The sequence below is a fragment of the Elephantulus edwardii genome, unplaced genomic scaffold (assembly GCF_000299155.1).
Source record: "Elephantulus edwardii isolate Elephantulus edwardi_28Jun2011 unplaced genomic scaffold, EleEdw1.0 scaffold00010, whole genome shotgun sequence".
In the NCBI taxonomy this organism is placed as follows: Eukaryota; Metazoa; Chordata; class Mammalia; order Macroscelidea; family Macroscelididae; genus Elephantulus; species Elephantulus edwardii.
In genome coordinates, this window is record NW_006399760.1 from 27,274,357 (window position 1) to 27,288,798 (window position 14,442).

The 14,442-nt window shown below is 36.2% G+C and overlaps 1 protein-coding gene across 2 annotated transcripts in view; it reads left to right on the forward strand.

The window, feature by feature from the left end:
- The first annotated feature begins 449 nt into the window (after positions 1–449).
- Positions 450–14,442, forward strand: part of KCNJ3 (potassium inwardly-rectifying channel, subfamily J, member 3) — a 218,044-nt gene continuing 204,051 nt past the window's right edge. Inside the window, exons 1-2 of one of the 2 annotated variants that reach the window (XM_006880781.1) lie at positions 450–1,622; positions 12,882–13,098. In XM_006880781.1, coding sequence (XP_006880843.1) covers positions 921–1,622; positions 12,882–13,098 — 919 coding nt within the window. In that variant the 5' untranslated portion in view covers positions 450–920. The remainder of the gene's footprint in view (positions 1,623–12,881; positions 13,099–14,442) is intronic. The other variant, XM_006880782.1, reaches the window with a different exon arrangement.

The window sequence follows — 14,442 nt, forward strand, 5'->3', positions numbered from 1 at the left end:
GTACAACAGGAAAAGTGGGGGCAAGGAAAACAGCGGCGAACGCAGAGTGCTTGGCCAGGCTGCCACTGCCGCCCGCCGCGCCACCTCCTGCCCTCTCCGGCTGGCCGGGTGAGTGTCCTGAGTTCGCTCGCTGCTGCGTCCCCACAGCGCGCGGGGGTGGCCTGGGGGCTCCCAAGGGTCTTCTGGGGGGCCCTAGTGGCGCCCGCGGAAACTCGGCGGGCGGCAAACGCCAGGAGGACAAGTCTCTGGAGTCCGGAGTGGGGAACTGTGAGCCAGGAGGGTCTGGGGAGGGGGTGCTCCACCAGCGCCCGGCAGACATGCCTGTGGGCTGGATTTTGGCCAAAAGATAGGCGGCGGGAGAGCCGGGGTTGGGGGTGGGAGCCGGGCGGGGAAGAGTGGGGAGCGGCGGGGAGGGGGGAGGGTTTGGTCCGAGCAGGTAGCACAGCCTGGGCCGCCTGGAGAGTTGGCAGGTGGGGTGAGAGTCTCTTGTCAACTCATTAATCTTCCAACAGTCCAGTTTGGGGGAGCTGCAGAATAGCCCAGGGAGGCGAGGCGAGGCCAGAGTTGGCCCGGGATGCTGGTGGTGGCAGCAAAGAGAAGCCTCGAAAAGATTGGAGGCAAAATTGGTCTTGGGGTGCCGGTCCTTGCCTCCCTCCTGCCTTGAGTGTGGGAGAGCACTTTTTTTTTTTTTTTTTTGCCAAGACTCAGCCTCCTTCCCAAGGGAGCAGCAGAGGCGTCTGCAGGGGCCCGCAGCTACCTGCCCGGCGCGCCCCTACCTCGGGGCGCCCCCACCTCGGGGCGCTTGCTTTCACTCCCCCCGTGTCCCCCACCCCCACCTCCTTATTGGTGCTGGTTTGCAGCGCTCGCTCGGCTCTTGCGCCTTCGCTTCGCGTTTGAAATCTGGCTCGCCCCTCCGTATTATGTCTGCACTCCGAAGGAAATTTGGGGACGATTACCAGGTAGTGACCACCTCGTCCAGCGGCTCGGGCTTGCAGCCCCAGGCGCCAGGCCAGGGCCCACAGCAGCAGCTCGTGCCCAAGAAGAAGCGGCAGCGGTTCGTGGACAAGAACGGCCGGTGCAATGTGCAGCACGGCAACCTGGGCAGCGAGACCAGCCGCTATCTCTCGGACCTCTTCACCACCCTGGTGGACCTCAAGTGGCGCTGGAACCTCTTCATCTTCATCCTCACCTACACCGTGGCCTGGCTCTTCATGGCGTCCATGTGGTGGGTGATCGCCTACACCCGGGGCGACCTGAACAAAGCCCACGTAGGCAACTACACGCCTTGCGTGGCCAATGTCTACAACTTCCCCTCTGCCTTCCTCTTCTTCATCGAGACCGAGGCCACCATCGGCTATGGCTACCGCTACATCACCGACAAGTGCCCCGAGGGGATCATCCTCTTCCTCTTCCAGTCCATCTTGGGCTCCATCGTGGACGCCTTCCTCATCGGCTGCATGTTTATCAAGATGTCCCAGCCCAAGAAGCGCGCCGAGACGCTCATGTTCAGCGAGCACGCGGTGATTTCCATGAGGGACGGCAAACTCACGCTCATGTTCCGGGTGGGCAACCTGCGCAACAGCCACATGGTCTCCGCGCAGATCCGCTGCAAGCTGCTCAAGGTGAGTGCTACCTCCGCCTCCCCACCCTGAGCCTCCCCACCGCCCACCCTTCCACTTAAACCTGCGGACTCAGGCACCTGAGACCCGCCCTCCAGACTTACCTAGCGCCCCAGGTAAACGAGCTGCTGTAGAGGAGACCGGAGTTACACTGGAGGAGTGAGCCAAGAGGGAAGCCGCGTACTTCTGATCCTTTCGTACTCTCTCCTGCGCTCTTGTGTTAAATGCCTTCAGGAGTGCAAGTCTGTGTTAATGAGTGTAGTTGGTTTCCGGAATCCTGGGGGAAAGGAAGTGCCCTTTTTACTGCCCGCACTTGTTCCTGGTCTCTTTAAAGCACTTTTGTTTTTGTCATCAACAAATTATTCCTTTAAACTTGAGTTTCCAAAACTGAGCTTTATGTTTTGAAGAAGTGGGTAGGTACTGAGCTTGTCTCAACTTTCTTTTAGGATCCCCTCCCCCTATACTTTTTGAAGGTTATTTCTCCATATTTAAATAATGCTAATTCTGTGTGTAGTCATCTTTTAAACTAGTACACAGCCCCAGGAAGCAATTAAAAAGGTGGAAGAACCTATATCTGCTTCTTTCAAGTTTTTATTTTTACTAAATATTTTCCTAGAGCTGTATTCTGTGAAAGCTTTGAGTGGTTTTCCTGTAGAGCCTCTTGTTAATTTTATTCTTAATTGACTGTTTCGATGAAGCCTTTGTCAATTACAGATTTCACTTGAAGTTCTTTAGCATCCATTAAAGAGGATTGCTTCCTACCATCAACAGTGTAAATGCTGAAACAAATTGCACATGGAGAGGTTATTAAAGCAAGACCTATCTCGTCGTTAGAGGGCACCACAACAAACAGAAGCCTCCCCCAATCACTCATCCAATTAAAGCCAGGAATTGAGGGATTAAAGTGCAGTTTATTTCTGTGCTCTCCTTTGAAGGACTTGCTTTAGGAAGTTTTCAAGTTTGATAAGGTGAAAAAGATAACAAAAAAAAGTTAAAGATTTCTCTGAGACTGTAGAGAGAACCTAAACAGTTTCAGAATTCAGAATTAATAATATGAAAATCTTATAAAAGTTTTAGTTGATAATTTTGTCTGTACAATTTCAGTGTCCACCCTAAGTATATAAATAGTATTTCCCAGCTGAAACTCATAGGATTGTTGAGAGAGAGCCATGTGCTTTTAAAAAGTTGTGCTGTGTCATTTACATTATTTCTAAACTCTTACCCTAATAACACTTGACCATGCTGTTAGTTGTTAAGATTAAAGCTTTTTAACTTTCCTGTCATTGCACATCATATATGCATATTTGTTCTATAGCCAACAAACTGTGAATTTTGTAGAGCATAGTGAGACATTATCAACCTGCTTCTCATGTATAGATTCATTAAGGTAATGAAAAAAGAAATACATTGAGTAGCTATGTTCCTTTCAAAATTAATCCCAATGAGTTTTATAAATTTTCATAACATTTATTCAATAGTTTTGCTAACCAATGTTTGAACTAAGTGGATTGTTGAATTACCCTAAATAGTGCTTTGTGAACATTTTTATAGCAGTAGTGCTCTTTGGATATGTCTGTTTCTATGAACAGGCTAATATATATCTAACCTTATGAAGGCCTTCCAGACAAGTTGCAGGAGTTTGATTGTTTTAACATAAAGATCTCTGTTAAGAAATGTGTGTATTCATCACCTTGATACTCTTGACAGAGGGGTAGTTTTCCAATATTCCTTTGGCTTTAGTGGAAATCTATAATCCTATTTACAAGTCATTGTTTGAGCATAAAAAGTAAATTATTAAAACACACTTTCTTTTCAGGCAGAATAGTTTTAAGATTTTTTTTAAGTGTTATCAGGTAATTTTGGTAAAGCTTGAAATAATTAGACTTGATCTACCTAGCGATTTATATATCTCCTTTATATTCAGAAGGGTGCAATGGCTTTGGAACACCCACTCCCTACACTAGTACAAGGCACTTGGTAGGTCATTATGTACATTTATGCTAAAGCTGTGGCTACTTAAATAACAATAAATGCCATGATTTAAAAAGAGCAAAAAAATTACAGTATTTGAAAAATTGGAGCAAGGTGCTATATAAATATAAGACGATCAAAACAATTTCTAGTTAATTAAGCAATGTAATATTCCTACAGAATCCCCTAATTTTGGTTTATTAGGAAGATGTTAGGCTAAATAATAATTATTGGCATATGGAATCAAGGGATATAAATAAAAATAGTGGGGGGACTGTTCTCTGCTTTTTTTGTGGGTGAAGTGAGTCCATCAGTGGTTGCTCTTCAGCTAGCAAGTTTGTGTAGATTGTTTAAAGTTGATTATTTTTACAGCCATAATAATGAAAGTGAATTAGCCCACATCAAGATTTCATTAAAAACGAGTCTTGTGTTATTGGGAAACTAGTAACATTTAGGCAAATCAGAGAGCAGATTTGCCTGTAAAAGGCTGTTCTCATTTTTCTCTTAGGGACTGACTGAGATGAAGTGACCTGAAACAGTCAACTACAATTTTTTAAAGAGAAGCTGTACCAATTATCATAGTAGCAATTTTCTGTATCAGTTCCTTACCTTTTAAAATTAAATTTAATGACAAATGATAACCATTTCCACCTTTAATCCTTTTTTTTCTATTTTAAAAGTTGACTTTTATACTTTTTTAACAGGAAGAGAAGTATTTAGAATTCTTACAGAAACAAAAAAAATTAGTGATACAATTATAATGGAAAGCACGTAAAATGTATAATGTTTTATTTGTGGAATAAAAATTTATGTCTCAGCCACTCAATATGAGAGATTTATTTTATAATTACAAAGCATTTTCAATTCTAGGAATGTGAAATAAAAAAATTAAAACAACAACAACAACAACAACAACAAAACCCCCAGCTTGATGCTCCTTACCACTAGGAAATTTCCCATGCATATAATTTCTATATTCCTTCACTTCTAGTGGAAATTATTTGGTTTAAATTCTCTACCTAGTTTTTTAGTTATACCCCTTATGTGAAAGTAAAGCATTTCTTTTCAACTCTACTTTTATTTTCTAGCAATGAGAATACTAAAGTTTAACTTTTCCTACAATGAAAATACTAAAGTTTCACTTTCACTGTTCAAATATAGATCATTCACATTTATGTGTGGAGTGATTGGCTTCTTTTCTCCCAAGAGAATCAAACAAGTCAAAAGTAAATCAACATTAAATAGAAATTGAAGAATTTAATTTTGAAATGATGTTTAAAAATCTATAATTGTATTATATAGTTATATTTTAAAAAATTATTTCTCTTTTCTTTCTTACTTTCTAGCCATGCTGGCTTGTTATTTTCAGTTTAGTTTTTGTGTTTGTTTTTAACTTTTTGTTGTTGTGGTTAGGTACCATCTAGTAGAAGATGACTCATATTGACCCTATACATAACAGATTTGTCTTTTTTTAACTTAGTGAGTGGGAATTAAATAGTATAGGTTTGCTAAATTAACATGTCATCTGGTAGGAAACCAATAAAACATGCCTGGATTAAAGAACTTCTATTCATGAGTGAAATGTTGAACTTTTTAATTTAATGTTAACTTTAAAGGACTTGGGAATCTCACTCCATTTTACAAATTTAAATCTATTGTTAACTGCCTTAGGTATGCAGTTAGTGTATGAAAATTAGAGAATCTTCCTGGATACATTGTTTAAGATTTCTAAAACTTACAACTTTGTTTTCCAAATGCCTATTTAAATAGACACACAGTTACACACATGTGTTGCTGATGAGTATAAAATCTCACACTTTTTGCGTAAAACTATTTTCTTTTAAATAATTAAATACATGGAACATAAAGTCAAATTGATGTATCCAGACTATAAAAAGAAAAGATAATTTTTTTTCTCATGTAAACTCAAACTTTTTATAGGCCAGCCTTTATTTTCACTTACTGAAAGGTAATCGAGTACACTTCTCTTTTCCTCTAACATCATCACATATTATTTTAGTACTCATCTTTGTATTCCTTGTTCATATGGCTATTGTACATTGACCACTGTCTGATTTCCCTGCACAAGGGTGGTCAAGTACCAACACAATTGCTATAAAAAATTCAAGGTCTTCATCCTAATACTTTTTATGTTTTGTTTGTCTTTTCACCAAAAATTTTCTCAATACACCATTTCTGGATTGTGAGTGTACTTTGACTCTATGGCTTTATTTTGTTTGACCTATTAGAGCTTGACCAATTTTTATTAATTTTTTATTTTTGAATCTTTAGGCAATTACTATTTTTTATTACATTGCATACATAAGTGACTACCGTTGTTCATGTCATCACTTAAGTGGTATTTAAAATGTACAAAAGCTCTGGTTAGCTTATAATAAATACTCAGTGACTAGTTCCTTTATTGGTTGGTGAATTCTTTAGGTAAATTCATTACATTTTTAAATAGTACAGTTCCTTTTGAGTCTAGCTTTACTTTCTCTGATGCAGGTATAATTATTCTAAGTGTAGATCTTGTGTTCTCTATTAAATCTATAATTATAATTTTGTTTCAATAATAGTAATGTGGGTTTCTTGTGGATGTTTGTTTGGATTTTTATTTTACTTTAATTTTAATATGGTCCCTGAAAAGTACAAGGTGTCTTATGCTTAGTGTGAATAGAAATCAAGGACACAAAGACCCACATATAAATAGCAGGAGGCAAGAACAACCGTAAAGGAAAGGAGGCAAATAAACCATTTGATGGATTAGAGGGTGTTTCATGAGTAGGAGGGGAGTGTAAATAGGGTTGCAAATTCTGCCCCCAGTTATTATAAATTTTGAAAAAAAAGTCTTTCAAAGATGGAAAAGTTGTTCTTTCATATGAATAGTATAAAACCCTCACACAATCTAGTCTATTTCATTCTACAAGGTCATTTCTTCTAGTTCAACATTAATAATCTTTACCTTTCCACCTGGGAATACATATGATTTTTGAGTGCAGTAGTCAAAAGGAATTAAACTGTGTCGTTTAGTTATAGAAAATCCAGTGTCTTTTAATTTTGAGATTATTTGTTACCACCACCACCACTCCTTTTTTTTTTTTTTTAAATCCACAGATAATTGAGTATCTGTTAAAGACATTTTCTGGAACACCTTCTAACCTATTCATATACTAGGTCTATACTCCTTCAAATTTTAATTTTTGTCTGAATGTTAAAGCAATTTCCTTAACTACTTTATTTCTAATCTTGGTCCCTGCTTTTGACTCATTTTAATTTTAGTTTCCAGATACCACCACAACCTTCTGCTAAGTGATTATATCTGAGGCTTAAGTGTGCTTATTTGTACTGCACATTTAAAGAGTGGGTAGTCAAATGGTTTCTAAAATGATCCCTGATTGGTATGTTGTAAAAGATCCTTTCCATTTTAGCCTTTGTATTTCTTCCTTTTCCTACCTGTTTCCATTTCTTTTATATATTGTTTCTTGATCCAGGGGGCTTTTTGTCCCATTGGGAACTTTTAGAAAAGTGGAACCTGGATCAAGACTTGAAGTATATATAAGTAAATCTCATACGTTAGACATTAGTGATGGAAATTTCCATTTAAAATCACTGAGCCTCATTAAGAGTCTAGAAAGAGTGTAAAGCAAATGTAACCAATCAAAACCTCCATATGCACTGCCAGAATTGATTCCACTCATGACAATCCTCCATTTACTTTCCTAGACTACAAATCTTTATGACAGGAGACTACCTCATCTGTCTCCCATAGAAAGGCTAGTGGGTTTTAATGAGTGACCCTTTAGTGTTTATGTAACACATAATATAATATGCCACAGGCCTTCTTAGAAAAGAGCATAGTGGTTATAATTAGAGCATTTCTTTTACGATTTAGAGAGATGGAAGAATGACACTAAAGAGTGATTACATTGACAAAAGTCTGACCCAGCTGAATGAATATGAACAGACCGTAAATCCCCCAGAAGGAGGATGGCCAACTGTGGATGGCTTTATGCCAGGACAGTGCTAAAATATTTATGTCAGGGGTTTGTATGAGTGTGTGTGTCTTTGGCACTCAACAGTCTTTCATCTGTAATGTGAAAGCTGTTTGTCTGTAAAATGCATGACAATGATGATCCTGTCAAACATCTGTGGGTTTGTTTTATATCCACCTATTGTTAGAAATATAGTTGATTATCTTTAGGCTGTTTTGGACTCTTAGAAAGTTAAACATCATTTAAAATTAATTATCTCACTGAAATGAATGCTTATTACTATAAAATGAGGTATGTGTATAAGTTCTACATATAGATAAGCTTGAGTAGTAAGTCAATGTATAGTGTTGAGATATTTAGATATTGAGTATAATTTTTAATGATAATACAATAGAAATCAGTGTTAAAGCTTAAATTATCTGATTTCACGGTACACGTAAAATAATACAATAAAAATTAAAAAAATTTAAAAACCTTAAATTACACAAAATTATTTTAAAATGTTTTGTATTCAAATTATAGTATTTGAAGAGTTAATGTAAAAATCAATTAAATCATAATAAACTTTCTCTTAACTTTTTGTGTTCTCCATGTTGTAGTCAACTGAAAAAGCTTTAAAATAGTAGAAAGATCTTTATTCCTTAATAGTCCAGAAAACTAGGAGAAAAAAAAAATCAGTCCTGGGCCATATTTCTTCTACATAATTTTCTAAAATATTTTTAAGGATTAAAAATTTTTTTATTATCTATACCTTTTCTTACACCTCTTCTTCACTGTTTTCTCATTCATATAATTTTTATAATTTAAGTTTGTCATTTCACCAAGGAGAAAAAAAAGTCTCTATTTTTTTGTGAGCTATGTAATTATCTACTGCCACACTTTCATCTAGGAAATAATTATACTTCCACATTCCCTTTGAAATTAAGTTTACAGAAGTAAAGAAGATAGCTTTGTGGACTGTGAACAAATCACTGTAGCAATTTCTTCTTATATAAAATTTTTTAAGATGACACAATGTAGGAAGATTAAATTGGTTTAATTCTAAAAATTTCACATCTATTATCAAATATTTCTTGATGAAATATAGTAATTGATATCTAAAAAAATATAATTAAAAAATAATCCCATTTCAATGCCAGTGATTTATTTACTATTTACTCAAGTCATAGATCTCAATTGCATTGTATAAAGGCAAACACATATAAATAAATCTTTTATCTTGTTTTTCTTTTCATTAAAATGTGTATATCACAGTTCCTTGCATAAAAGTTCTCTCACTTGACTCATACAAGTTGGAAGACTTAAAACTAAAGATTTAGTTATGTTTTCCTTTGCTCCAGGAAGTCTCTAAACTTCGGGTTAATTGCATCAGCGTTAGGAAAACCCAGACTGGAATTCTCTGGTCTAAAAGCTAGTGTGTACACTTGTAATAAATGCATTTGATCAGCCTATGTAGGTTTCTGTTACATCGAAGGTATTTGACTGCACACTAAGATAATCAGGAGCTGAAATGTCAAACAATTTCAGTGTTCCAAGTACCTGCCACACTAAACCCACAGCTTTTGCTTTTGTCTAGAGCCAAAACCCTCTATAAAATTAAATTCGCAAAACTGAGGTTGATTGTTCAGCTTCCTAGTCTGCTATAAGGCAGCTCTGGTGGTGGAGTGGTAAGGAGTTGGGCTGCCAACCCAAAGAAACATGGTTCAAATCCCCAAGCTGTTCTGTGGGCCACAGATGGGCAATGTCCTTCTTTATGATTAATTGCCTCTGAAAACCCACTGGATAGTCAATTAGGAGTCAATTCTGGCTACATGGTACCAAGTAAAAACAACAATCTGTTCTCAATCACAGGCAAACAAAAACCAGGAAGGCAAGAAAACTTGTTGAAATATTAGATGTTGTGTGCCATCAAGTCGCCTGTGACTCATAGCAACCCTGTGCACAACAGCTCTGCACCTGCTCTATCTTGAGCCAGTTTCATTGTCTCCGGCACACCTACCCCTATTACCCTAGCCACTGAAGCAATCCATCTCAACTAGGGTCGTCTTCTTTTCAACTGTCTGTCCCTTCACCTTACCAAGCAGGAAGGAGCTATTAGATAAGCCACCAAAGCTCCTCAATAATAAAGGAGCTATTAGATAGTTTAACATAAGGAGCGCTGCTGGCCTAGTGGGTAAGGAATTGTGTTGCCAACCCAAAGGCCACGGTTGAAATCCACCAACTGCTCTGTGGGATAAATATGAGGAATCGCCTATCATGTAATTTACAGACTCTGGAAACCTAGTAGAGAGTCTGGTAGGAACGTGCTCCAACTTAATGACAATGAGTTGATTTTTGTCTCTTTTAATATAAAGAAAGAAAACTTGGAAAACCCAAATGTGGATATGTGTAATGCCTTTGAGATACTTAAGAGAAGATTAAGATATTGTTCCTATTATAAAAGAATTTTAATACATGTGTGTCAATCTTCATTACCTATGAAATATATAGGCATGGAAATGTCTTTCAAAGAGAAGGAATTTTCTTTCGCTGTTACTTTTCTTGTAGTAACACTTACTATACAGTCATCTTGGGCCTTACCAAACCTTGTTAGGGTGTAAAAATATATTTTAGAACAGAAGTATACTTCTGGGTATCTGGCAGACTTAAAATTAGAGGGTACATTTAGCCTGCAGTGAATATACCCATGCATGTTTAAGTGTAAATTACCAATTGTTGTTGGTCTTGATTGCCTTCAAGTCTAGCATGACTTATAGCAACCCTTTGAACAAAAGGCCTGATGCCCCTCTAGAACTATTGATATTTATCAAAGTTCATAGAGTTTCCGGAGGCATGTTGTTTCGGAAGTGAATGCCACTCCTGCTCTCAAAAATTACCACTAGAGCATTATCTACTCTGACAGCTAAAATATATATATATATATATATTTTTTTTTTTTTTTTTTTTTTTTTTTTTTTTTACTCCAGATTGCCATTCTTTTGCCTGGTTCTAGGCTGCAGATTCTTTTATCAGTTGTTTGAAGATCATAAAATAGAAAACCTAATAGCTTACTTTAAATCTTCTCAGAATCATTTTTGAATGAGACACAGATGTAGAAAAAGAAAACTAATTTTAGTGCTGAAATAGATAGCCCATAATTAGAACAATAGATGGGATTTGTGGAAAATTATTTAAAAGGAAAAGGAATTATTTAAAAATTGCCTTTTCTTTTGCCTTTTCAGTACTGTTTTCAGATCAGTAAAAACCAAGATTAGAATACTTAGAAACCACTACTCAAATTCTAGTCATTAATTATAACCATCAGAATCCCACCTTGTGTTTATATAGCACGTGTTTCTCAGTAGGTGAATGAACAAGGACAACAGTAGTTTTGTTTTCATTTATTTTTAATTTGCTTTTAGTTTTTGTAAGAAAAAAATGAAGCTATTGCTGTAAAAGTGAATAGCAAGAAAGTTGCAGGTTTTACTAATTAGAGAATTGGTCCTTTGAATAAGCTTCAAAGTGAGTTTTTGCACAGTGTCTTATAAATACCTAGTTTCCTCTGGCATTTGTTGTTAGAGCTACTATTTTTATTTTTGTACTGTTAGATTTTTTCTATTAAATTTTGTCAGCAATCATTTTCTTCTTAGGTTTTTCAATGAGACAGGAGAAGAAGAAAAAGAATCTCTATAGTTTCTTTTGATTTAATTTTTTTTAAAACATTATTTTAAATATTAGTGTTACTGGGTGGCAAAACCTACAAAGTAAGCTGTCAAATTTGCTAAATCTGCTCTCAAAATTTATGCAACAGTTGCCACATTAGTCCATCCCCACCGGATTGAAATTCTCCATTCTGATTTCCCCATTAAAGAGTGTCTTATGAAATCACAACTTTCCACTCTTTTTTATACTAATTTACTCTCTGTCAAAGACTAGTTCATTTCTCAGAACCTTACCAACAAGGATTTTGTCTTTTACTGACATGTTATTGGAAAGAAATTTTTTCTGTTTATTAGTTTTGCAGAGTCAGTTAAACCTTTGAAAAATTGCATTTTCAATATCTCAGCTGGCGTACAACTTGGGACCCACCTGATTTTTTCTTTATGCATCTCTTATCTACCACTTCTCTGTTTTACCACTGTTGTATTTGATTCTACATACTTTTTTATAAATAAGTTATGAAAAAAGGAAATCAAAGTGAATAAAAAAGAAAGTTAACATTTTGTTATTCTGATTTTTACTATTAATATTTTACTATTAATATTTAATTTTCTTTTTGTTAAAATTGGCAAGATTTAGAATGTTTTATTTATACTGATACCAAAAAATTTATGGAAGTTTTGTTAGACTTTGGGTTTATCAGATGCAGTTATTTTAATTCATCTTTTTATTTAGGATATCTCTTAGGTTTAATATTTCTGTTCACTATTTCTAAAATCATAATAGAGATACAATCAATTTCATGATATTTATTGTAAAATTTTATAATTTGACTTGAAGATAATAGGCTAGAGTCACCTTCATTTTCTATTTATTGCATGAAGTGGTGTGTGCATAATTAAATACATTCCCTTTGCTCTTCTGTTACAGTTCATATCTAATACCTTTCAGTATACTGAAAGTAAATGCATTTCTTTTGCATTTTAGTAGTTAACAAAGCTATTTTTAATATATCATCAACTTTTTTTTTCAGTCTGAACAGAATCCATAAGGATTGCCTGTTTATTTGTTTTGGGACAAGAGCCCTAGTGGTGTAATGGTTAAAGCATCAGACTGCTAAGGGCAGTTCAAACTCACTGGGTGCTCTGTGGGAGAAAGACGTGGCAATCTGCTTCTGTAAAGACTTATAGTCCTGGAAACTCTACGAGGTGGTTCTACTGAGTGCTATAGAGTCACTCTGAGTCACAATTTCCTCAACAGCTGTGGGTGATGGGTTATTTTGTGAGGGGAGACCCCATAAACCCTGGTACCCAATGACTTATCATGAAGTGATTTATGTCTAGAAGTAGCACTTGTTCACTCACTTCTGTAGTTTGTGCTACAGCCATTATTGGGCCAGGTACTTCTCCAAAGCTCATGAGTTAGGGAATGGTAATTATAGTAAGTTGTGTATTATAAATAATGCATGTATGTTCTGCATGAGTTATGTGGGACTTCAGCTGGCTTACAAGAACATAGCTGCATAAATATTTGTTTGGATTCTGTTGCAGATGATTGATAGTGTAGAATGTTGGCAATGATGTAAATTATTGTTGGGCTGCCTTGAAAATTTCTGCACAAGTGGTGATTTCTTCTCTTTTTCTGTGTGCTTGTCTAGTCTCGGCAGACACCTGAGGGTGAGTTCCTACCCCTTGACCAACTTGAACTGGATGTAGGTTTTAGTACAGGGGCAGATCAACTTTTTCTTGTTTCCCCCCTCACGATTTGCCACGTGATCGATGCCAAAAGCCCCTTTTATGACCTCTCCCAGCGCAGCATGCAAACTGAACAGTTCGAGATTGTCGTCATCCTAGAAGGCATTGTGGAAACAACTGGTGAGTAAAACCACAGATATGCTATTAAGTTTCTCTATTCTGTAATGATACTTTATGCGCAAAACTGGTGATAAGTTGGCCTAAATGTCTCAAGTGTACACATTAATGAAAGACTTGCCTCTTATTGCTTGGTAACATTAAATTGATAAGTACTCTGAATATTAACATTTACTGTTTTGATGGTTTCATTCATAATATTAACTCAGAAATACTGAAAATAATAATAATAATTTTAATAATGAAACAGACAACTTCTTAGAAATTATGATGCTGACCTCTTTTACTTGTAAACATGGAAACTCCTATAATCATGATTTTTCTTTAATGCTTAAAGTTATTTTAAAAAATGGTGTAATTAATGAGCAAGCTGAACTAAATATGTGTATTCTTGTCTTGGTGAAGGTGATTTGGAGTGTCAGTGACAGAGCTTTGGTTCATTGCTAACTGCAAACTCAGTGGAAAATTGCCTGTGTATGTGTGTGCGTACGCGTGTGTTGAACAGTGATTTAATTTCAAAATAGGTCAGTAGATTTCCCCAGCTGAACTTGGCAAAATTATATATTTTTTCATTTTTCTACCTTAATATAGTTTGTTTTGTCTTGTATGCCATTCATTGAAATGCTATTTAATATGGTTGTTTCCAAAATACTCAAAATTTGCAATGCTCTGGGGTTAGATTTGTAATGAAAAGAAACAATGACTTTGAGCTTATTATTTGAGTTCTAAATGTTGCCCAGTTGCTTTATAGGTTTACTGTTGGATAGAAAAGCAATGCTATATGTATTTATTCATGGATGTAATTTCACTTTTATCAGTTCTCTAAGGGAATGAGATAGCAAGGAATAACGTTCATTATTTTCCGCTACAATTGTTTTGTCTTAAATTATATAGTAATATTGATAGTTACAGGAACAAAAGTCAGATAAATTTCCTCCTTATATTTATGGGAGGAATACATGGTTAAGTAACAGTGCCTTTGTCCAAGGAGCAGAGGATGCAAATCCATTGTCATTTTTGCATTTCTGTCACTTAACACCTGTTAGCAATTTAGGCAAGATACTTATCTCTGTATGCTTCTTGTCTTTCTTTTTAAAGTAAGGGTAATAAAATTACTCCTACAAAAACACTTTTAATTTCACTGTTATTTTGTTATCATTAGTGCTTCAGTTTTAAAGTTCAGAGTTGTCTTAGAAGAGTAAGAAAAGGTTTAACTAGTTAATTTTGTTCTGAAATTTATGACAGTGCCATTTTATGACTTTAAGTCCTTTAGATTTTTTTACTTTAAAGTTGAAATGATTTGATAATGTTTTGCTAAAATACTAAAGAATAGTAAGTGATAAAACC